Source organism: Tinamus guttatus, unplaced genomic scaffold, assembly GCF_059628265.1.
Source record: "Tinamus guttatus ecotype Peru unplaced genomic scaffold, ASM5962826v1 Tinamus_guttatus_pri_ptg000203l, whole genome shotgun sequence".
Lineage (NCBI taxonomy): Eukaryota > Metazoa > Chordata > Aves > Tinamiformes > Tinamidae > Tinamus > Tinamus guttatus.
In genome coordinates, this window is record NW_028288737.1 from 984,448 (window position 1) to 1,008,823 (window position 24,376).

Consider the following 24,376-nt stretch of genomic DNA (forward strand, 5'->3'; position numbering starts at 1 on the left):
AAAATGGCTACAACCCTTTCTAAAGATTGTGTTACTCAGAAATGAATAAATGTAAAACTGTAGCCCAGCTGGGGGTTGAAGTTCATGTCTGCAGTATCTCCTTGCATTGTCATCTGTACAGGGAAGAGGGCATGAAGGATGATCTCCTTCTCTGGGGAAACTTCTAAGCAATATGAGTTAGAAAAAAATGCCAATTTTCCCATTCATTCTTTTCACCCTTAATAAGCCGCGTGAGAGCAAATTCTGCCTGCTCCTCTGTCCTCTGATTCTGTGAGATGCTGAATGCATTTTACCCAGTTCTCCCTCCTCTTTCCTACTTGCGCTATTTCTTACATGTTGTGTCAGCTCAGCGTACCCTGGAGCATTGAGCCCTCCACCATCCAAACCCCCAGGCTGCATCCTGGGGAGCAGCAGCCTTCTGGGAGGCACAGTAGGCCTGGAGGGGCTGCAGGATGGGTCGCATCCTTCCCAAGAGCATATACTGCTTTTGGCATATAGCCAAATGATGCACTTGGGGTGGGAAGGAGAGGGTGACTCATGGGGTTCGCTTGGAAGAGACCTTAAGGATATGATTTAATGGATCATGACTTGTGCGTAGCTCTGCTATCCAAGTACAGAAAGGTCTGAGGGATGGCTTATGTGAACAGGGGACTCCTGGTATTTAAGAGGGCTGTGTAGGAGTGATGTTTTCTGTTTGCTAATTTATTTCTTAAATTTTTCTCTTCCTTACCCTCCTGTTGTCCCCGGGGCATTTTCCCATTTGACAAAGAGCATGTTCCTCTTTTAAATTTAAGTTTGAAGAAAATCACTCTTGGACTGTTGCTTGGGAGACTGCCCTTTAAGTATTTCAAGTATTCTTCTTCATGAATCTCTGTCTTCATGGCTTGGCCTTTTCTTCCTGTATCTCAGCGCTCTTTTTCCCCAGGAGAAGATTTCTAACCCTTCCTACTGAAAATAAGATGTGGGGATATCCTGTTGTCCAATTTCCTTTCTTTGTAAATGAACTCAGTTATCCCTTTTCCTTTCCTTTCCTGTCCCATCCAGTTCTTTTTTTTTTTTTTTCCTTCTTTTCCCTTTCTGGCCACTTTTAGCATCACCGTTGTAAAATTCTGCCATTCAAATATCAGCTGGGCTCGATAGTCCTTTCCCCTACGCAAGACATGCAGGTCCCCTGTCCTTTCACATAAGGAGGGTAAAATAGCTAAAATAAGTATGCAGCAGGAGATATCCAGATGACAGAGATTCAAACAGTTCATAAAACATAACTGTTCAAAGATGGATTCCCAAAATTCAGCCTAGCACAGTGGAAATCTCTAATGCTATTGCTGTGAATAACTGTTCTATCCATTGCTATGAATAGGTGTGAATAGTACTGATACATGCTGGCCCCAGCAAAAAGTTCCTACAATCATAAATACTGAATCAGGAAACAGAGTTCCTGAAGTGTCTTGATGCAGACATTTTCTTCAAACTGTAATCTTCATTGCCCTTTTCTGATTTAATTTCCAGTTTGCTACCATGTCAAATAGCATTGGAGACTTGCAGTGCTAGATCAATGTTTTATTTCATTTTATTATTCTATGGTAAATCTTTTCCTGAAGCAGGAAGCAAGTCCCGTGAAATAGTCTTTCCTGCTTAAATGAGTCAGTATTTGTAATGTACATCCAGCTTTATTGTGGATAGAGACCAAATGTTAAAATGTTACATGTTACGTTACATAGGAACATTTGGATGACGAATAAAAACTAAAAAACATACAAAAATGAAAGTTAGGAATTAGATTATATGATTTAATTAATTTTCCACAGAATCCTGTTTATTTGTATTCTAAGCACTTCATTACAACCATAGTTTATTCTGAGCTCTCCATTCTCAAACTCCATCTTCATTGTAGTACAATATAAATCCAATATTGCAGTATACATAAATCATGGCAGTATCAGCTACGTATGAGAGAGTTAAAAGAAACGGTTTGTTAATCCTTACTGGCAAATATCTGTACTCTTCTATTGCCCACTGATAAAGTAACTGGGAGGGAGACCATAACTTCCAGGTGTTCTCAGTGATGGAACTACCCACTAAAATCAGTGTAGTACTGCTACAAAATGAGACCTTCCATTTCAAAATCATTTCCACCTCAAAACAAACAAACCCTAAAACTAGAGTTAATGGCCTTAAATATGCATATAATAAAGCATAGTTGTCTTTAGAAAGAGACTAGCTTTACAATCCACTTTTCAGTGGTGCCTAAATCCTCCAGTCTGTTCCTCCTTTAATAGAAATTGTTTCTTTTTAATTAAACCAAATACACAATACTTAATAAAGATGCACATTGTTTTTCTTACTATGACAAAAGAGAACACAATCACATTTGATCTGGCATTTCACATATCCTGCCTTTACATCCTACGGAAGCAGTAGCTCCTGACTTTGAACGAATGATGGATCACTGCATGCAATAGCTGTACAGATTTCCTTTTTTCCCTGCCCCATGCTGCAGTTAGCTGGTTGCACTCTGTTTCTTGGCACTGTTAGCTTGAAAAAAAAAAGGGCTTAGAACTATAAAACAGAAAGCTGAGTCTGTTAGGAGAACTCTTGATTCCTTGATTTCTTGTTGATGGCATTTTAGTAGCAGAAATACTGTTTCGTTTCCTGAATTTATGATTGAAGAACTTTTAAAAGCTATGTCATAATATTAACATGTGCAGTTACTTTATTGATTTAGTCCTGTAGCTCTGACTAGAATAATTTGTAATACGTGGTATTTAGGAAAGTGTCTGACAAATTGGGCTACAGCTTTAGGCCTTTATGTGTTTGCCAATGAAGCTGATTAGCCAACTGCAAAACCGGCCAATTTCAGTCACCATACATTGATGCCTGGCTATAATATATGAGTACTGAAAACAAAGGAATGTGCAGAATGTGTATTAGCCATTAGTCCACTGAGGTTCAGCAAATCCTGACCAGACTACACTCTCAGGCCAATGTCACGCCAGTCTTCAAAAAAGGCAAGAAGGAGGACCCAGGCAACTACAGGCCAGTCAGCCTCACCTCCGTCCCCGGAAAAGTGATGGAACGGCTCATACTGGCTGCTGTCTCTGGGCACATGGAGGACAAGAAGGTGCTCAAGAGTAGTCATAATGGATTCACCAAGGGGAAATCTTGCTTGACTACCCTGATAGCCTTCTATGATGGAATGACCGGCTGGATAGACGAGGGGAGAGCGGTGGATGTCATCTATCTCGACTTCACCAAGGCTTTTGACACCGTCCCTCACAACATCCTCCTGGGCAAGCTCCGGAAGTGTGGGATAGATGAGTGGACAGTGAGGTGGATTAGGAACTGTCTGGATGGCAGAGCTCAGAAGGTGGTGATCAGCGATGCCAGAGTCTAGCTGGAGGCCTGTAGCTAGTGGGGTCCCCCAGGGGTCAGTCCTTGGTCCAGTCCTGTTCAATTTATTCATCAATGACCTGGATGAAGGCACAGAGTGCTCCCTCAGCAAGTTTGCTGATGATACCAAACTGGGAGGAATAGCCGATACCCCAGAGGGCTGCGCTGCCACCCAGAGGGACCTGGACAGACTGGACAACTGGGCGGTGAAAAACCTCATGAAAGTCAACAAGGGCAAGTGCAAGGTTCTGCACCTGGGGAGGAATAACCCCAGACACCAGTACAGGCTGGGGACTGATGTTCTGGAGAGCAGCTCTGCAGAGAAGGACCTGGGCGTCAGGGTGGACGACAAGCTGACCATGAGGCAGCAGTGTGTCCTCGTGGCCAAGAAGGCCAATGGGATCCTGGGATGCATTAAGAAGAGCGTCTCCAGCAGGTCGAGGGAGGTGATCCTGCCCCTCTACTCAGCCCTGGTGAGGCCACATGTGGAGTATTGTGTCCAGTTCTGGGCTCCATAGGACAAGAGGGATGTGGAGCTGCTGGAGAGAGTCCAGTGCAGGGCTAGGAGGATGATCAGGGGCCTGGAACATCTGCCCTATGAGGAGAGAAAATTTTCCTCATATCTAACCTGAACCTCGTCTGGTGCAACTGGAGGCCATTTTCTCTTGTCCTATCAGTAGTTACTCTGGAGAAGAGATCCACCCCCAGCTCACTACAACCTCCTTTCAGGTAGTTATACAGAGTGATAAGGTCACCCCTGAGCCTCCTCTTCTGCAGATTAAATAATCCCAACTCCCTCAGCAACTCCTCCTAAGGTCTGTGTTCCAGTCCCTTCAACAGCTTTGTTGCCCTCCTTTGGACACACTCCAGCACCTCCATGTCCTTCTTGTAGTGAGGGGCCCAAAACTGAACACAGTATTCGAGGTGCAGCCTCACCAGCACCGAGTACAGGGAGACAATCACTTCACTGGTTCTGCTGGCTACCCTGTTCCTGATACCAGCTTGGAGGCCGTTGGCCTTCTTGCCTACCTAGGCACAGAGCTGGCTCATGTGCAGCGGGCTACTGACCAACACCGTCAGATGCTTTTCTGCAGCTCTCCAGCGGCTCTGCCCCAGGCCTGCAACGCTGCATGGGATTTTTGTGGCTGAAGTATAGGACGCGACACTTGGCCTTGTTGAACCTCATCCAGCTGGGCTCAACCCATCAATCCAGCCTGTCCAGATCCCTCTGTAGAGCCTTCCTACCTTCAAGCAGATCAACTCTTCCTCTGAAGAAGGAATGTATGTCTTTTGCTTTTGCATTTATTTCAGAATATTGATCTAGACTTCAAGAAAGACATTTTTGCTCTTTTGCGAGAAAAAAAAGACAGATTTATTGCATCTTCCAAACTTCAAGTTGTCCTTGAAGTCAAATGCAGTCTTTTTAAAAGTAAAACATTTCCAGTAATTAGTGGTCTCTCCATATTTGTTTTAGCTGTTTCTGTATCTGAACATGTACATATACATGCTTGTCTTGTTTCGCATCTGATTTCCCTCATTTAAACCTCATTCTAAGTTTACTAATGGTATCAATATATGTTGGTTAAGACAAAGGCTCACTAAGATGAGGGTTAAGAACAAATGCAACCAACTCTGATTAATCCTGCATGTAATGACACCTGTGCAGAATGAAGTATGCAGAACTGAATATAATAATATTATATACATTACCTATTGTAATTGTATGGTTTATGGCTGTCATTCCTGTACATTTAAAAGCTTTGAGTAAGAACAGATTAGTTTATGTCCTGTCCTTGAAAAATTTTCCACAACAACAATTGCCACTAAAATAATGACCAAGCTTCAACATCAAATGCATGACAGCTTGTAGCCTTATTCAACAATGTATATAGAATGAGCATTCCCAGGACTTGGATGTGTTTTGCATTTACTACACTTGGAATATGGTGTTGACTATTCGTGCTTAACTATTAGCAACAATTTGTGCGACTTCAGAAATGAAAGTTGCAGACAAGGTGAAATGAGTTAAATAAATACATTGCTGGACATGTGACAACTTAGAGAGAACAGAGATTTAATAAATTATGAATATTTGGTAACTGAAGCATTCAAAGGGTGTAGAATTAATTTCAATATTACAAAGTTTGGATTATTTGAAGCATGCCGCTGAAACTAAGAATGAGTGTTTAACTGAAACACTAATAACATTTTCTAACAGGTAAGATCATGCAGAATAGTTTTGTTTGTTTCAGCGGAGATAAAAATGAAATGCAAATTGATGAGACTTCATAGTTACAGTTATACAGGAGAATAAAATATGTGGTAGGAGGACCACAGCTTCCAGACAGAAACGTGGAAGGATCTTCAGGAACCGTTTTTTTTTTCCTGGCTTCTATAGGAAGTGCACAGTATTTGTTGTCAAGGGAAAGGCTTCCTACTTCTGTAAGAGCTGAATTGTGCTCTAATCTGTGATACGCTTCTAAAACAGAAATAAGGAGAGTCGTACTGTGCTTAGATGGAAATGAAGAATGGGTTGTGAAATAGAGGCGGAGGATAAAACTAATAGGAGCTCAACAGTGATGGACAAAGTCAGCTGGCAGAGAGGAAAGCAGACAAAATAAGATGTTCCCCCGTGCTGATAGAAATATGAACAAAATGCAATTCAGTGTGAATTTCAGTGAGATGGAGCCAAATCATAACACCAGCTCAAAATCTTCTTGGATGCTATGGAAGTTTGAATTTGGGTTAACCCCAAAGGCAGCTCTGTCAGCTCCTTTGAGCTACAATATACATATATATTTTTAGGCAGGATCCATTCTTCTATTTCCTTTCAAACGTTGGATCCACCGAAAAGCTCTAAGAAGTCTTAAAGTTTATAGCTTTTGGCTCATGTTGACTATCAAAATGAGAAGTGAGTGCTGATAAATTGTTTAATAAAATGCTATAGAGCACTAGTTCTGGCAGCTAATGGTATTATACCCCTGCCACTAATCCCCGGTGAATGAAGAGGCATAACCTCTGCTTTTTAAAATTCTTTTCGCTTTATAACATCTGAAGGGCACATTTCAGGTGGAACATCTCTGTTGAATATCATGCTCATTACTTCTTTCACCCTTTCATGCTGGATCTTACTGAGTCAAAGAAGCAGTAATCTTCTAGACATTTACTGTTTATGATTAAACAACCCAATTGAGAAACATTTTATTTTTAAATATATTGTTTTATTCCTTCAGAGTAACCGTAGTTTGGGATTTTTTCAAGAGATAGTTCTCCTTAAACAAAGTTCTCTTAGAATCAAATCTATTTCCTGTAAAAACTGAAAACTCTTAGATACGCTGTGGAAGAAACCTTTCATAAAAAAAATGGTAAAACAAAGAAAACTGTTTATAATGAATACTGATACTCTGACTATAAATGAGTTTGGAATCCTGTAAACTATGATATACTGAAAGACTCAGATTAATTATGCCTTACTACAGCTTTGTTTCAGATGCAAAGATTCTAATATTTTGTCTTAAATTCAGAGTGTTGGGGATTTTTTAAAAATTTGAAGTGTTTTTTTTTGTTGTTTTCAACTTACAATTTCTTACTTGATAGAAATATTGTTTGAGCCTAGTTTTTCCAGAAACAGTCTATGGTCTCGTATCAGCAGTCTTCATACTGCAAACACATTAACTCTAAAGAAATTGCTTTTATTATTTTCCTCTTCTTTTCTTAATGTTTCTGAATTCAGTGAAGCTTTGTGTGTGTACTAGCATCTCCATTGTTAGCACAATTTGTTAATAATATTAGCTAACTTCTAAAATTTTTGGCAGACTGTTTATTGTACTGTATTGAGGAGATGTACTTTATAGATTTGCCCTGGCAGAGGGAGTGGAACGGCTCTTTAACTAAATCATTCTTAAATGTCATGTTAATGTGATTTGCCAAATGGTTTTACAACCACTTTTTCTCCTCCCTTATCCTCTAGCTCTAGGCATACATGGCTCAGGTCATTTTCAATTTTTACATTGAACATAGTAGATATAGTGACATTTTCCCCCCATTGCATGTATTGAAAACTGAATGCAAAGATGATTTATTTTCACTAAGTACTGTGGAATGAAAATATTAATTGAATTTTAGTGAAGATGGCAAATCGTATTTTTGAGCAGAGCAATCAGTATTATAGATAAGTAAAAATTATTAAAATATTAAGAAGAATCAGTAAGATTTATTCTCTAACATCTTTTTTTGTTTTTTTGTTTGTTTGTTTGTTTGTTTTTATCCACAGGCTCTTTGGTGTCACTTCTCTTACTCAGACAAACTGTTCAAGCACATGGATGATCATAAGAAATCAAGAATTATACTGGTATCACAATGCAAATCCAATTTTACTGCTGGTGATGTACTACACCCTGGCAACTCTAATCCGTCTTTGGCTACAAGAGCCTATTGTAATGGTAATTTCCTTTTCTTTTCCCAACTATCAAGTGAAAAACACTGCAGAGCAAACTTTTCTCATTATCACAAATGACTTGGAGGTTGTTTGAGGAAAAAGCTTGATAACAGAAGATCAAACATTCAGGAAAGTTAAGAGAAATAGAGCAGTGCAAGCTGGCATCTTTAGTCCTTCTCTGAGTGTCTTCAAGGGTCTGATCTTGCAGCTTTTACATGAATCATTGGGAATATTTTTGTAAGGACTGCAAAGCCAGAACTGTAGCATTTTCATTTAGAAAGCTAATGTCGATGTGAACTAGCATAGGTATTATCAGATGGCAGGCTCATTGCCTGGGACTAAATCACAGTCTGGCACAGGTTGCAATTTTTTCACAGATACAGCACTGTTTTCTGTAAAACTTTGCTTCTGATATTTGAGAGAAAAATCCAATTTTCATCTAAGAGCAAGAACAAAAGGAGACAAAAAGTAAATTTTTGCTTCTTCCTATTTCAGAGGAAAATAGGAACCCTGATGTATCTTAAAAGTTTAGATACCAGAATTATAAAAAAGGATGATCCCAGGCTTTATTTATTTTAATCTTGTGATTCTTTGAGGCTAAACATGGTTTTAGACTTCAGGCTTATCAGTACTGTGCTCTACAGCGTAAATACCCAGGACTGAGTTATGATTTAGAAAGGTTTATAGTAACAAGAAGAAAAGTGTAAGTTATTCTTGTTTTAAGGGTGTTTCTTCATATAATTGAAAATATAACAGTTTAGCATTTAAAATGCAGACAAAATACATCACCTCTGAACTTGGAAGTCTGATGTTTGGGTTTTACATACTTTAAATTTCATTATAAAAGGTGAATGATGCCAGAACTGCCAGCTTAAGTTATTAAAAAATCATGTCTCAACTCTTCAGAAATCTTAAGATTGCCTTAAAAAAAAAGTAAAACCACAGGGCTTTAAAAGATTGTGGTCCAATGCCCTCTGGCATTGGATTATTTTAGGATCTTTTTTCTTATTTTCTCTGCAGCTGCAGCAGCTAGAAACTTGCTTTTTTTCTTTCCTGAAATGAAAACTGAGATTTTCAGATAATAATATGATTTTAGCACTGGGGCTGTAACAAAAACTTCACATCTCACAAACTTTGTAGTAAAATAATGAGAACTGCTCGCAGAGGAATAACCACATGTGAAATGCAGTTTATGACAGCTGTGTGATCTCAGCATCTCTGGGAATTCATTTCCAGTACCTGGATTCCTTTCACCCAATTTGTCATCATCTTAAATTTTGGTGCCAGCTTTGGTAGTTGCTCTCAATGGAAAGAAGTGGTCCTGCCTGTCTCAGAAGAAGGTGAATCCCACCATGGCCTATAGAGGAGCTGTAGGGGACTGGATCACAGCTCCTTCTTTTAGTTCAGATTTAGACTCACATTGCCTGAGGTGGATCTTCCAATAATGCATTAAAATTAGTCCCTGAGAAATGGAAGAGCTGTTAATTTAAAATACTTTTAAAGCCACAGCTACATGAGAGGCAAGGCGGTCTTTGCATCTCTTGAGAGCTTCAGGTGCCAGGGGAATGATGCTTTCCTTGATGGGAAATAGAGACTTAAAAAGGAAAATATTATAAATAGACTGGTAATTATGCATTAATGTTTCCTTTTGATACAGAGGATGTAGTGTGGCAAGAATATGAGTTTAGAAAAAGACAATGAGATTTCCAAAATGTATAGGCTCTACATTTTCATTATGCACTTCGTTCTCTCCTCTCTGTGTATATATATGCAAATATACATAAAAGTACATAAATAAATTTGTAAATATAGATAGATAGATAGATACGTCTTTTTTTCTTTTTGTTAGTGCACAGATCAAGAATTGCTTACTAGCTTTCTCCTAGTAAAATATATTCTTAATCGTTTAAATCCAGAAATAATTGTAGCCAAGGTTTCATTGAAGTATGATTTTTGGCTTGTAAAATTGTGGTGCATTTGGTTCATTACTAAGTATATAACCTGTGTTTGCAATCTCCAGTGTTTCAAAGTTATATTGCATTTGTGATCTCACCATTAACCTACCTATAAATTGAATGATGACAGAAAATGGTATGCAACATGTTATTTAATGTGAAACAGTTGCTCTGTTTTTTGCTGTAATGTACATTAACAACTGTCTCCCCTAGAATTTTTTTTCAGAAGTATCTTTTGAACAAAACCTGTTCTAGGACGCACATTGCTCAGAATTTGAATATATTTGCTACATTAGACTAAAAGAAATAGCTTTCCTTTCCTTTTTCAGTTTAAAAATGTATACAAGCCAAGTGTAACATTGAAGTAGCAGACTTTAAGATCAATTTGTGAGACTGTGTAGGCCTAGCATTCTTTCCTTTGTATGGGAATTGCATTTTGGAGTCCTCTGCAGACAAGATTCCCGCAGGATTTCACCAAGAGTTGTCTCTGAAACAGGAGCTCTTGAGATTGTCTTTGAATACTGCAGCTGCTGCATGGTGTTAAAAGACAACACTGCACTGAACAAATCCAGTTCCCACAACCTTCCTTCATCTGGCAGCCTCTCCAACACTCTCATCATCTGTCCATTCTCTCTCAGGCCCTCTCTAGTTTTCCCGTCTCTTGCACTGAAGAGACAGAAGTGCACATGATTGCTGGTACGGTCTAACATGTACCCAGTAGAGGTGAAAAACTATCCCTCCGTCTGCTGTTTGCACTTTTGCTGATGCAGCTGCAGCTTTGGACGTTTGCTTTACTGCTGCAGCAGTAAACTGCTGGGTGTGTTCAGTGCACTTTGTACTAGGACCCCAAGGCCTTTTCTGCAGTCTGCTCCCAGTCTGTTCCCAGCTTCTACTGCTGGGTGGGGTGGTTTCCACCCAGACACGATATCTTTGTTCTGCAATTCTTGTTGGGCCAAATCTTCCAGCCTATCAAGGTTGCTTTGTTCGGTGGCTCTAACTTCTGACCTTCTACCTCTCCTCCAAGTTCAGTTTCATCCATGAACTTTGTGTGGGTTCATTCAATTCCATCATCCAGATAGTTCTGAAGTTATTAAATAGTATCAGACACATATGGGCCTCCACTAATGGCTGACTACCAGTTTAACCCTGAGCCATTAAATACCTCCTTTTGAGATCAACAGTCTAGCCAGTTCTCCACTCATGTTGTGGTCCCTCTAACCAGAAGAGATCTTACCAGTTTGTCAGCAAGGAAGTTGTGGGAAGCTGTATTAAACACCTTGCTAAAATCAAGAAAAATGAAATCCACAACTCTACTCTCATTTATGTTTCAGCATAGAAAGCAATCAGGTTGATCAAACATGCTCTACCCTTGATAAACATGTGTTGTCTCTTTCCAGTCATCTTCTTGTCCTTCATGTGAACATGAGCACACACAGATATTTTCTTGGCTCAGAGCTAAGACCAGATGAGCCTTTATGGACAACAGCATTGACCTCATTATTAGATAACAAGACATGGATAAATGTATTAGGTTAGCCTTTGATGATAGTTACCTATGGTCAAAAGGCTTTGAGCTTTTCTTTTTAATTCTTGAGTTTAATGAAACAGAATTGTCTTTTCACAAATAGGCAACAAATAAGAGTGAATTTTCTTTCAATACACTGTCTTGAAGATTAAATATCTATGTAATTGCTTACGGTACAACTGAACAGTAAAGTAGGATCTGTAAATCTGTGTAATTCTGATATCCTGCAGCTATCAGGAAATAGCATGGTACAAATGGACAAGCATTTATAGAATAGCTCTGTCATTGTTTCTGAAAATGTCATCTCAACAAAAGCTATCCATTATAGCTAAAATACATTAAACACTAAAACATGTTTAAGAAACATTCTTTAGATAGGGAACATCAATTAGGGGAAAACTTAAAATCCTCTTGTAAGAATGTTAGTTAGCGGATTATAACTAGTCTTGCAATTTGCCTTGTTTAGGAGATGCCTGATGAAGAGAAGTCTGGTGGCAGAGAAGAAGACAAAGAAGTAGACTGCAGCCCCATTCCAATGACAGCGGAGAGAAGACGCAGCCTGTGGTACGCGAGCCACTACACAACTGATGAGAGAAAAGTAAGGCTGGGGCAAGAAAGTTCTCTGCATGAAATGTGTTTCAAACCTTCAGTTAGTTTACCAACATTATTTATAAATTAACAGAAACAGGTTAATATAGGCCTTGAATAAAGAGATACACACGTGATTATGTAAGGCTGTGTGTTAGGGCAGGCAACTTATTTGTGTAAAATCTAGAAAAAAAAAAAAGAAAAAAAAAGAGAGAAACAGTCCAAGGAAGTAAAAGCAGTATGTGGTGTATATTTTCAGCTTCTACATGCAATAACTTTTCGGACATACTTTTAGCATCAGGCTCTTGTCTTTGCCTGAAACAGCTGGAGAATCTGCCAGGGAGCTGCATCCTGATTTAAAATTTTGATCTGCCTGGTAATTGAGGATTAGCACCCTCCTTGGTAAAGAGGACCTGCCAACTTATCTTCCTTGAAACATACTGGGGCCCTTGTTAGATGTCAATGTCAAGGCAAGGAAGATGGTGTAAATGCTGATAGAAATTGTTAGGTTTTAATTCTTGCCAACTGCAATGCAAAATTTAATTTGACTAGTTCCAGTCAAATTTGGCATATGTAAATATTCTGTTGAGTTCCGTTGAGCCCCAAGAAGTCTACCATAGTAGCAATAGCAGTGAATGTGGTAGCAAATGAATGAATTTAATCTACTCTAACATTTTAAAAAATACATATTTCAGTTCATCTCTCCAAGTGGAAATTTTAAGTTTTCAGTTTAGTATCTTCAACAGCTGTTACAGAAAAACTGGAAAAGTCATACTCTGGAAATATTCCTGAAAATTTCCTCTAGACAAAAATTATTCTGGAGTAATCAATACAATGATACAGAAATAGGAATTTGGGACTTTTAACACACCTGAGGATACTATTGGTGCAAGTTTTCTTCTTCTATGAATCATAATTCTTTAGAAAAACTTTTTGCTGGCTTCATTGGTAGATGCTTCTGGAAAGATAAAACTGTTATAGCTCTTGATTATCCTTTAGTGCACTTTTTTAACCACATAAAAATTACTGGTGTTACTTCGCATTCTCATGATCATTCAGCATTTGTCACTCAGCCTTGGATAAAACCAATCATTTGTATTCAATGAAGAATAATTATAAATGATGAAAAAGATATTGCTAATGATTAGAAATATAAGTATCATGTTTTCTAATCATTACTAATGATTAGTAATGATTAATATAAGTAATACAAGCATTTTTAGAAGTAGTTTTATGATTAGCGCAATTCTAATGATCATTTAAAAGTTTAGTTTTTAAGCATTGGATCATTAGAAACAATTAATCAGCATAGTGCCATACTGATTAATTCTGTGAACTAACACCTAAAATTTCAATACAGCATTCTCGGTTTTGATTTAGAATTCACAGGAACGTGTAGTAAAGTCCTGTCAGTGCTTGTTGTATACTAAATATCATTTTATGGGGCACAATGTACAATTCTGCTGGCTTTTTAAGAATTCTTTCTGAATTCCTTAATGCAAAACCTCTGCAAAAGTCAACACATATACATGCCTGTATTCAGAAAGTTAGACGTATTAATGCTTGAGCCATGCTTCTTCTTTAATAATTTGTCCTTGCATTGCTTTTTGCAGCTTCTGTCAATGACCCAAGATGAATACAAGCCATCGGATGTTAGTATACTACTAGTCTTTGTAATTCTTTCAAATGTGTATAAGTACAAATTACACTGATATATACAGTATAAGTTTAGCTGATATTTTGAAAAGCATTTTGCTTAGTCTACCTTATCTTTTATAAATAACTATCTCAAATATAATTATCTTTTGCTTCCTTAATAATTACACTGAGAACACACTTATTACCTGCAAACTTGATCATCTGAAATTACACTACTGTAGCAGTACCAACTGGCAATCATTGCTATTTCATTGGGTTTAAATAAGATACCAAACCGGCTTTCTAATGCAAGCCATCTTAAACCTTGATTTAGCTTCTTTGCTCTACCTTTTCTTTCATTCTTGTTGAAATGTTGAAGCCTTTAAATGCTGAGGTCTTTGTGACTGACAACAGTCTAATTCAGAGTTTAATTTACAAATTGCGGAAAAGGCAGATCTCTCTTTGGATGGACAGTAACTCATCCATCTATCCTGATGGCTGGGAATCCTAGCAAAGCCTGGAAGTATAAAATCTCCCTTCATCCAGCTTGCACAGAGGAATGGAGATGTGGACAAATTTTGGGAACAGCTGTTACCAAATCTAAATGTGCTCTGCAACCTCTGATTGGTATAACTGAACATAACCCAGTGGCTGTTCTCCCGAAATAGAGTTTGAATCAAGGCACAGTTCTTCCGGGCAAAATACACTCCTATGTCACAACCTTAACAGAAGTCGGTCTTCAACATGTATTGCCAACAGCAGCCCATCACGTGTGGATTTCTGCCAATATGGGAGATATTTATGATGGTTGCTGCTGGAGCTCTAATACAAACAAGTACAAGGGCTAAATTTCAATTCACAAAAAGAAGAAATGCAAGGATGCTAAATTAGTACTAATAAGTGGCATAAATGCTGAACAATCAATAACAATAATTACTACAACTGGTTTTACTAACTGTCGCAATTGTAGGTGTCTCTGGTAATAATTTTAAAATGGAAGGTCAGTTATAACCATAATTTTTGTAGCTACTGGAGTTTAATTAGATGTGATCTTTTAAGGTCAGAAAATCTCCATATATTAGATAGTCTTGAGAGGAAGGATGAATTTGAGATTACAGTCTTGAACATTAGCCAGCCTGTTTAGGCAGGAGACTGGATACTTTCCCCATGTGACTGTAAACTGGCAGTTTAACCTGGGAAAGTCAGGATGTCAAAGTTGGAACTTTCTGGGCTATTTGTGCAGAGCTATGTAGTTGCCCTTAGCCTTCTTCACTTGTGGATGTGTAAACTTACTCAATCCACCTTTAAACTGTTTTTTGTTTCCATTTCATGCAAAGAAATGGACTTGCCAAGAGTGTCTCTGCTGAACACAGTGGCTTTTGCTTGTGTGTCCACACTTTTATCATTTTTCAGATTGGCTGTCTGTAAATTGAAGAGCTGCCTAATGCAATGTGATGTTATAGGAATTTGGGAAAAAAATAACCTTTTAAGGGAGATAAGTGCAGAAGTTCAAAGAAGCAGCAGCATTTCACAGTTTGTTAAAGAACTTCACTGAAATCAATTTGCTATTTTTATTGATATTGCATAAAAAGCTCTGCCAAATAATTTTTGAAGCAGTTACATGCTACTTTTGCATGCAACATGACTGTAAAATATCCATTTCTTTGGAAGGAGCCAAAGGCAGTTGCTTGTTAAGCTCCTTTAAGGTTAGGAAACCAACACTAGCAAAGCAGAGAAATGGGGGTTTCCTTCTCATAAGAGCTGCTCTAAATGCGGTGCCTCTCTCCGATGTTCTGGCAGGTTTTGCTGGTAACAGTGAATGGGAACCCTGTTGATTATCACACCATCCACCCCACACTTCCATTAGAAAATGGTCCAGCCAAAGCAGACATGTACTCAACACCACAGTACAAATGGGAACCTTCGGATGACATGTCAGGTAGTGAAAAGAATTGCCTGGGAGTTGTCCTTACTTCTATATTTCATTATTATTCTTTCTCTCAATTCACTGCCTTCCACATTTGTATCATTTTGTTGGCTCTTTGGCCTGCTGAAATTTGAATAATTTCTGTTGCCTTATAATGATGGCTGACCACATGGCAACTTTGCAAGTTGGGCTACAGGCATAAACTATCCAACATACTTTGCCTCTTTGCCTGTCAACACAGTGATTGAAGGCCTTGTGTTGCTTTCCTGTGCTCAAAAGTAATTTTTCTATTGCTGTGGCTATCAGAGTGAATACAAGTCAAGTCACTCCTGGGATATTTAACAGGAGAGAGTGCATATACTACACTTAAATCAGTTTGATTTGCAAGTAAGATTTCTTTTTCTCCTTAGAAAAGGAAGCGGAGGAGGAAGAGGAAGAGGAAGAAGTCACTCAGGAGGAAAAAGAAAATGTTAAATTACATGCTATGGTCTCTGTGTTCCAATTTATCATGAAACAAAGTTACATTTGTGCTCTGATAGCTATGATGGTAAGTAATGGCAACAACAAAAAAAATGTGTTTTCCTGGTATGAATCTGGTCTGTGGATTTTCAGTTAGTGTTTTCATCAGGGTCATAAAATATTGGTATGCCTCATTTTGGTTCCCTTTTACATTATTAATACATAATTCTCAAGCCAGTTGGTGATGTGAAAAATAAATAGGAAAATACACCTATAAATAGAGTTCTGGGTAAAGCATTACGTTTCCAGGACAGGAAACTCTATGTTTTGTTATCTTTTGAATGTCAGAACATCACTTAGTCTCAGTTTTCTATCAACTCGGAAGATTTTGTATGAGCAAGTTTGTCATGCTTGTGCTCCAATCAGAAAGTTACCTGCAAACTTAAAGCATTTCATACTCATCTAGTAAATTTAAATATATAGTTTCTATTGAAATTCAGCATAGTTTCAATATCCATATAGTTTCTGTATCACTTCAAATTGAAGCATGCATGCAGTTTACTCTCTTGAGAAAAAAGACCTATAAATCCCAATTTCCTATGTTGACACAGAAAGATCTCAAGGCAAATACATTTTTGTGTCAAGCAAGATTTTATATTGCTTATTAAATATATTTTTACTTTCATTTATTTTGCTTCTAAGCCCACTACATGCAAATAACTGGAGGTACACTGTAGCTAGTTTTCATCGTGGTGATTAGTTTAGTCCATTTTCCTAATACAGGCTTTGGTTTTACTGTTTTGGAAAGATTTCAACTGTGATGCAATTTACCATAAAGTTTCTTGGCCCAATTTTGCATTAAAAATGGTAAAACAAATTAGTTGGGCTGCTTTTTGTTTGCATAAACTAATATATATATGTGTGTGTGTGTGGGTAGGTGTTTTAGTTTCAAACTTTATTTGCTGTCCTTTAGCAGGAAAAGTTTCTCATTATAAGCTAAATAAAACAAATCTGTGTAGAATTTGGATATGACTTGATGCATTTTGAAATGCACTGGTAAGTGCAATGTCCCTTTTTCTCTCTTTTTCTTTTTCTTTTTCTTTTTCTTTTTCTTTTTCTTTTTCTTTTTCTTTTTCTTTTTCTTTTTCTTTTTCTTTTTCTTTTTTATTTCATTTTTGTTTTCTTTTTTCTTTTCCTTTTCCTTTTCCTTTTTCTTCTTTTTCTTTTTCTTTCCCTTTTTCTTTTCCTTTTTCCCTTTTTCTTTTTTCTTTTTTCCCTTTTTCTTTTTTCTTTTCCTTTTCCTTTTTCCCTTTTTCTTTTTCCTTTTCTTTTTCCTTTTCCTTTTTCCCCTTTTCTTTTCCTTTTTCCCTTTTTCTTTTTCCTTTTCCTTTTCTTTTTCTTTTTTCCTAAGAATGCAAGCTTCTTATGCTTTGCATTTCTATTTAGCTCATTTCCAGGCTTACATCTGTCAATATTAAAGGTGGAGATCTATTTAAAGACCCTTCTTCTAGTAGAATACTGAGACACTACTAGATTTTTCCATGGTGAAATATCCTCGTTTTAAATAACCTTAGCCAAATTCATCTATGAATTCATTTATGGTGTGATCTGATTCCACTTATACCAAATTCCATTTACAGCAAAACATATCTCAGTGAATGTTAATTTCTTATAAGTCATCAAAAGAGTAATATACTATTTTTTTCACATACCCTAAAAGATACCATTTCTAGAGGGGCTGAGCTAACCTGATTAAAATATTCTTAATGTTTTTTACTTTTCTATATAAATTGAAAGAGAAATTAAAATATTCTATTGACAGGTATTCCAGATTTATACCAAAATATAACTGAATTTTGCCCCAAATAATAACAAGATATGAATAATAATAAAAAAATACTTTTCCTTGATTGTGCCATAGATAAATTTTCAGTGGTTTTTTCAAGCTGTACAAAACATTTGATAGTTTTGAGTATAGGAAGTCAACAAACATGATTACTACAGACTGAATGATCCTCACATAGGAGCACACATACCATACTTTTTCATTTTAAATTAAATCCATAGAGCAAGAAAAGTATGGAGTCGGTGTTGTTTTCTAAGTCTGCTGAAGGCCTCAAATGTGAGCAGCGTATTCAATAGCTACTTGCTAGCGTCACTCTGAATTCTTTGCTGCTAGTTTTGCAAAGAGGATTTGTGGGCCCAAAACTTAGTGTGTATTTTCCATCTCGGTTAGTCTGCTCACGTACCTTACCAAGGTGCAATTAAGATACAAAGAAAGATTCATCCTCAGCTCTGGATTTCTTAAGAATCCATTTTCAATGTGTTTTCTCAGTGGTTTGTTGTAGCTTGCCTGATTAATGTAAGTGGGAGCTGGTCTCAATGAAAATGTGTGTTGGATAGAGAAACACAGTGAAGTTTAACTGACAATATGTGTCAATGCTAGTCCTGAGTGAATCTATGAACATTTTTTTTCTTCTTTTCTCTATCCACAAGGCTTGGAGTATCACATATCACAGCTGGTTGACTTTTGTGTTACTGATCTGGTCTTGCACGCTGTGGATGATCCGTGACCGAAGGAAATACGCCATGATCAGTTCACCATTCATGGTTTTCTATGGAAATTTATTGCTAACATTGCAGTATATATGGAGTATTGACCTCAAGAATGATGAGCTTCCTGAAGTATCAGGATTTTTAGAAAGAAAGGAACCTGGGGAATTAGCATCTAAGGTATGTATTATTAACAGCTGAGATTTATTTATGAACATCAAAAAACATATTATTATGAAAAATATGTTGCTCTTGGCATTTTTAAGAATGAATTCTCAGTATTGGACATGCCCATGTTCAGCAACAGTTCTACTGTGAAGGATAAGTAATTTTTAAAATGTTGCCAAATTTGCTTCTGATTTAATATCTAAACAAATTTTTCAAATGCATTTGGGAACTGCTGATAATTCTGCAGAGAATTCTTAGTGGGTGGAAAATTTCTCAGTTATTTGAATCTATAAAATGGAGGTGAAAGTAGATGTGATTTGATATGATGGATTGATTCTTATTCTCTTAAGCCTCTCCTCTTATAACTGAGAATGTGATGTCTCAGCTGCTTGTGAAAACTTTAGCGCTGGTATCACACATGAAAGCTTCTGGCCTTCGAAACCATAAACCCTGCATCTGCGTGGTCAATGGTAAAATACCTGCTGGTTATAGTGAGAGCCAAGCTGCAGCCATATGAAGCTCCAAATTCAAAGTCAGCTCAATGATTGTGGGCAGCTGAATAAACACTGTAGTTTTAGCGACTTTATTTTCTGTGGCACCGCCTTTGCTGTATTTGGTTACCCATGGGATGTCAGGTCTATCTTTGAATATGATGGCAAATGTAACTGTGGTGTCACTGAAATTACTAATACTACTCACTCCCTTATGATCTGGCACAAGCAGCAGTACGTGATTGTAGCTGAATTTGAGTTCTTTGCTCTTACACCTGAAGCAGCAAAAGCTGAAATCCATTTCAGGTCATGGACAAGAGGGTTTGTTGATCTCAGTGCAGGATATTTTTTACCTTTGATGTCTTGAAAGCCATACAAAGTGTGTCGAGTTTGGCAGGCTTGTTTCTGGGGATTGGACTGAGCATAAACAGGAATCTGTTTCCTAGAGCAGCCAAGAGGGTCATCTCAGAGAGTGCATCTGGTTGGCACTGCTCCACTTGAGCTAAGTGTACCACTTCCCTTGTGCCTCCTAATTTCCTTTTTAGGTGATCCTGCAATTGATTTTCCTGGTTGACATTGCCCTCTGGGCAAGTGTTTCTGGATCCTTAATGCATTTGAAAATTAGTGAGCACTGTATTATGTGTTCCATAATGGTAGAGCTAGTTTAGTAAGAGAGCTAGGTCTCAAGGGATTCTGCAAGGTAAAATTTACAGTTTCTCTCAGCAACTTTGTGAATCTCTAAAAAGTTTTAATTGTCTTCATATAGTGTCAATCACTTTGTCATAGTTTCTGATTAGCTGTATCATCAAATGTGCTTTAACTTGATGTCTTTAATGTCTTTAACTGTGTCAAGAAAGGAAAGTGTTTTGTATATATGATGAGACATCCACACCTATAAAACTATTAGGAGACATCTATTGTTTTTTTTTCAGGTTGAATGTAATGCACTCTGTAATTTTGACTGAATACTGTATTTTGCAAGGAGAGAAAGGGCTAAATCAAGATACTGTTATTGTCTCTGCATAGTTTTCCACATGCTGTGAATGTGTCCTGGTCTGTAAAAGAAATAAAATGGATGCTGAGAAAGGTGACCTAAACATATATCTTTAATCTTCAAAAGTTGTCTTAGACCCAGCTGTGACTCTGGAAATGCCAGGATTGGTGAGGCAGAGCTTGTGCTGCAGAACAAATCTGTGCTTTACAATATCAGAGGTTTGTGTAGCAAAAGCTAGAGCTCCAGGAGGTATCTGGAAGAGCTGTGAGAGTTCGCACAGGCTGAGGATCTCCTGTGAAGGCTCAGCCCGAGCCACCATGCCAATGAAAACAGTTGTCACTAGCCTAGGACCATTCCTTTCCCCCATTAAGTACCTGTATGTTAGGTAAAGAAACTAGGGAATTGTTTGCATTACATTATTGACTATGTCATTATATTGTATTGTATTGCATACAAATGACTTGGTTCTTACATGTTTCCTGCTTGAGATTTTATTAGTCTGGTTCGTAAAGTAGTGAAATCATCCTGCACCACAGAAACCGGTGGAAACCTTAAAAAAATAAGTGTAAAATCAAGCACGCGAAAAATAGACATCATGTTATTTTCTTAATCCTGTCCCTCTCAGTATTACAACATGATGAATTTAGCTATTTCTAAAATACAGAAGTGCATTCTTCATCAGAGGGACTAATCTTTTCTAACTTCTCCTCCTGTTACAGAATTAATCATACCTTGAAGCTGTTCCAGGAGTCAAGGGCCATCTCAAATGTCTTCTTCAATGCAAAGCGCACCTCTTTGGCTGCATCTTTCATAACATGACACACAAAGAAATTTTTGATTTTTAATTTAATTGCATTTAAGTTCCTAAAGTACCAAACATATCATATCAGAAGAGCTAGGATTTACCAAACCCTTGCAATGACAAGACAATCACCTAGTTGTGCTTGTTCCTTGCAGGGAAAAGAGAACAAGAAAGAGCAGATGGGGGTTTTACTGATCAAAGCATAAGTGGAAAACTCTTCAACTTTTTAAGAAAGGAAGGATAAATCAAGTAGAACAAGATAGAATAATAGGCAAATATATCTAAGGAAAGATATAGACTGAAAGTTAATACCCCTATGACAAGTGCAAGTAAAATAAAGTTGTTTATAAGGCAGGATATTTCCTAAATCACTTAACATCCACAAATATATACCTTGGCATTGATGCTATCATTGCCATTTTATGATGGACAGAGAAAAGAATGGCATGAAAAGCTGCTGAAAATACATGTTTTAAATAGCAGGATTTGGGATATGCAATTAGTCTGTCTTTTGTTTTTGTTTTGATTTTTGTTTGCAGATTCTTTTCACGATTACTTTCTGGCTACTGCTTAGGCAACACCTCACAGAGCAGAAAGCAGTTCGGCTAAAAGAAGCTACTTTATCTGAGGTCAAAGTTGGGAGTGAAGAAAATGAAGAAAAAGGTAAAGTCACATCAGATTTAGTGGATTTGTCTGTCGTGACAGACTGCTTTTCTTAATGCTGAACGCAATGTGCAAGGTATTTTTTATCAGCTGAGCAAGACACTGCAAAATCCATGTGCAGCTAGTCTCTCAGGTGGTAAAAATAAAACCTTTGAACTTCAAAAAAATCAAATGCAAATGAGAATTTGCCTTACAGTTGAATCACAAAAATACAAGATAAATTGACTTATTTGAAAAATGTAGTGGAACTTTTGAATAAGCAATTTATTCCTGTGTCCCAAACTCAGACTAGCAGATGAATTGTCACAGGAGTTTAACAATAGCAGAAGAAGAGTTTAAACAGGAAAAGCCAATTGCTAAGTTCCTTAGCAAGAGCAAAGAAAGAACCTGGGAAGAGGAGTGGTGAGGGAGGCAAATGAATGGGCAACCCTTTTGGTGGTGAAGTCTCAGTGCGAAAAAATATTACAGCTAAGCACTATGAGCTTGAGAAGGCCTATTATCTCAATACTTGTTCATGTTTGTCCTTGTAGGGACACCAGGCCTGCCCTCCACAAGTCTCACAAGGTTCATAACTATGGAAACAGGTTCTTTTGACAGGGTGATAGTAGTTTGCCCTTTTTTGCCATGGCTGAGGCACAGGAGAGGAAGATGAAAAGCATTGTTTCTTTGAAAATAGCAGTGTTAGTGCAATGTTAGTTTTGAGCTTGTATAGTTTTATGTTAATGTTTTCTCTTGCTTGTGCTTTTTGGAGGAAACCACAGTATTCTCTTAAGGACATTTATCTCTCTAAATACAGGATCAGGGATTTTATTTTGCTGGCAACGGTCGTTTCTTTGTTTTCCAGATTAAAAGGTTTCTTTCCTAGGATTATAGGTATTACCATAGATGTTGTTTTGACCATGATCTGATATACAGCCCTTAGGTTTTAATTTTCCAGAGTAGCTCCCTGGATGTTAGACAAAGCTCAGAGTCATACCTAGTAGAGCCATAGAGAAAGTGCTGTATCGTCCTGAGTACAAGTAGAAGTTCCTATGGCATTGAAATTCTTTTGCTTGCTCTGAAGGCATGTAGATGATTCAGAAATATGCTCTTTTGCTGTGAGCACTGTGTTAAAGTTTCTTGGTTGTGCTCAGACCTTTTACCTTGCACCCATTTCAACTCTTAGGAGAACCCCCAAAATAGATGGAGGCCAAAAGAGACTCTGTGTCTTTACAGGAGAGGAATTGCAAGAGGGAGAAGTGGCAGAAGAAGAGGAGGAGGTGGTGGAGGAAGAGGATGATGATGATGATGATGAACAGGATATTATGAAAGTCCTGGGGAAGCTGGTGATGGCTATGTTCATCAAGTACTGGATTTACGTCTGTGGGGGCATGTTCTTCTTTGTTAGCTTTGAGGGAAGAATTGTCATGTACAAAATCATCTATATGGTACTGTTCCTCTTCTGCGTGGCCCTCTATCAGGTAAGTGAAAACAGTTCACAAACTAAATTTTATTCTTGAATACAACAGTTCATACGTTTAGATTGGCAGTTAGGTGGCTCAAAACAAAATTGTAGTGTATTTGTTCTTTCATTAGATACAACATTCCGGTAATAAGATCACTTGATCAGGTTGATGAGCCTAATTCTCCTTTGGCTTTTGATTATAGTGCAGGCAAGGTGCGTGTAAATTAAATAAATGATGCCTGTAACACATGCCTCCCTTCTGGGACTCCACTCCAAATCACTGTGAGAACCTGTTTGGAAATTCATGGACTTGTACTCATACCATCAGTCTTTGCAATGGCAGGTCCTTGCAGCCTGCACACTATAAAGAGCATGGAGTCCATTGACTCCTGGTGATGAAATTGAGTGGCTGAAGCTGTCCCTGACCTTTACGCCTGTGGCCCTGCCTTGACAGTCTTTGATTTTACTCAAAAGTCAGAGCTTCAGTGCCTATGTACCAAAAATTAAAAGTATTTCAGAGACCTGTGGCATCATTTACTTTAGATTGAAAGAAAAATAGTCTTTGTTTGCTAGTACAGCACTGTCAATACTTTTGTCAGCGACTCCTGCTTGAGCTTGTTTTAACTTCCTCAGTGTGTGATTTTCAGGTGCACTATGAATGGTGGAGAAAGATTTTAAAATACTTTTGGATGTCAGTGGTTGTTTACACAATGTTGGTGCTTATCTTCATCTATACCTACCAGTTTGAGTCATTCCCAGGGTTGTGGAAGAATATGACAGGCCTGGATGAAAACAAGTAAGTGCTTGCTTGCTTGCCTTTTTTTTTTTTTTTGTTCCAGTGGATTTTTGAGTTTAGTATAGTGTAATGCCCTGAGAGGATGCCCTTCCTTCCTGTAATGGAAACAGATCGTGAAACCATCCCCAGGCATAGCCATAAATTTATCAGTGCAAAAATAAAAAGAGGGGAAAGCACGTGGGAAGGACTCAGAGACTCTTCTCTTTCCCTTGTCTGCTGCTAAGGCTTTGGCACCGCTCTTGTTTCCAATATGATGCCAATGCTTTTCTCTGCCTCTAGGACCACAGGGGCAAGGTGCAGAGACGGGGTCAACATAGATCTGCAGGCAGTCTGGAGCCCATGAAAACAGTCCTGCACTCAATCAAATGAGGAGGGCTGAGTTTCTTAACTTTTCCTTAATGTGCTGGGTAGTCCTCAGTGGGACTTCACATGATGGAATACACGCAATATGAGTGGGTCTTCCGTGCGGGACTTCCAGTGAGAGACAACCTCTCTGGCTCCCATAAGGAGATTTTTGGCAGAGTTGATTGGTTTGTCTCCATGCA

At 37.9% G+C, this 24,376-nt stretch overlaps 1 protein-coding gene across 1 annotated transcript in view; it reads left to right on the forward strand.

Moving 5' to 3' along the window:
• The window catches only part of PIEZO2 (piezo type mechanosensitive ion channel component 2), a 280,266-nt gene that overhangs the window by 182,460 nt on the left and 73,430 nt on the right, over positions 1 to 24,376 (forward strand). The window contains exons 8-16 of the mRNA XM_088524117.1: positions 7,664 to 7,832; positions 11,775 to 11,906; positions 13,510 to 13,548; positions 15,335 to 15,473; positions 15,872 to 16,008; positions 18,417 to 18,653; positions 21,468 to 21,591; positions 22,807 to 23,051; positions 23,683 to 23,831. Of these exons, the coding sequence (XP_088380243.1) occupies positions 7,664 to 7,832; positions 11,775 to 11,906; positions 13,510 to 13,548; positions 15,335 to 15,473; positions 15,872 to 16,008; positions 18,417 to 18,653; positions 21,468 to 21,591; positions 22,807 to 23,051; positions 23,683 to 23,831 (1,371 nt within the window). The remainder of the gene's footprint in view (positions 1 to 7,663; positions 7,833 to 11,774; positions 11,907 to 13,509; positions 13,549 to 15,334; positions 15,474 to 15,871; positions 16,009 to 18,416; positions 18,654 to 21,467; positions 21,592 to 22,806; positions 23,052 to 23,682; positions 23,832 to 24,376) is intronic.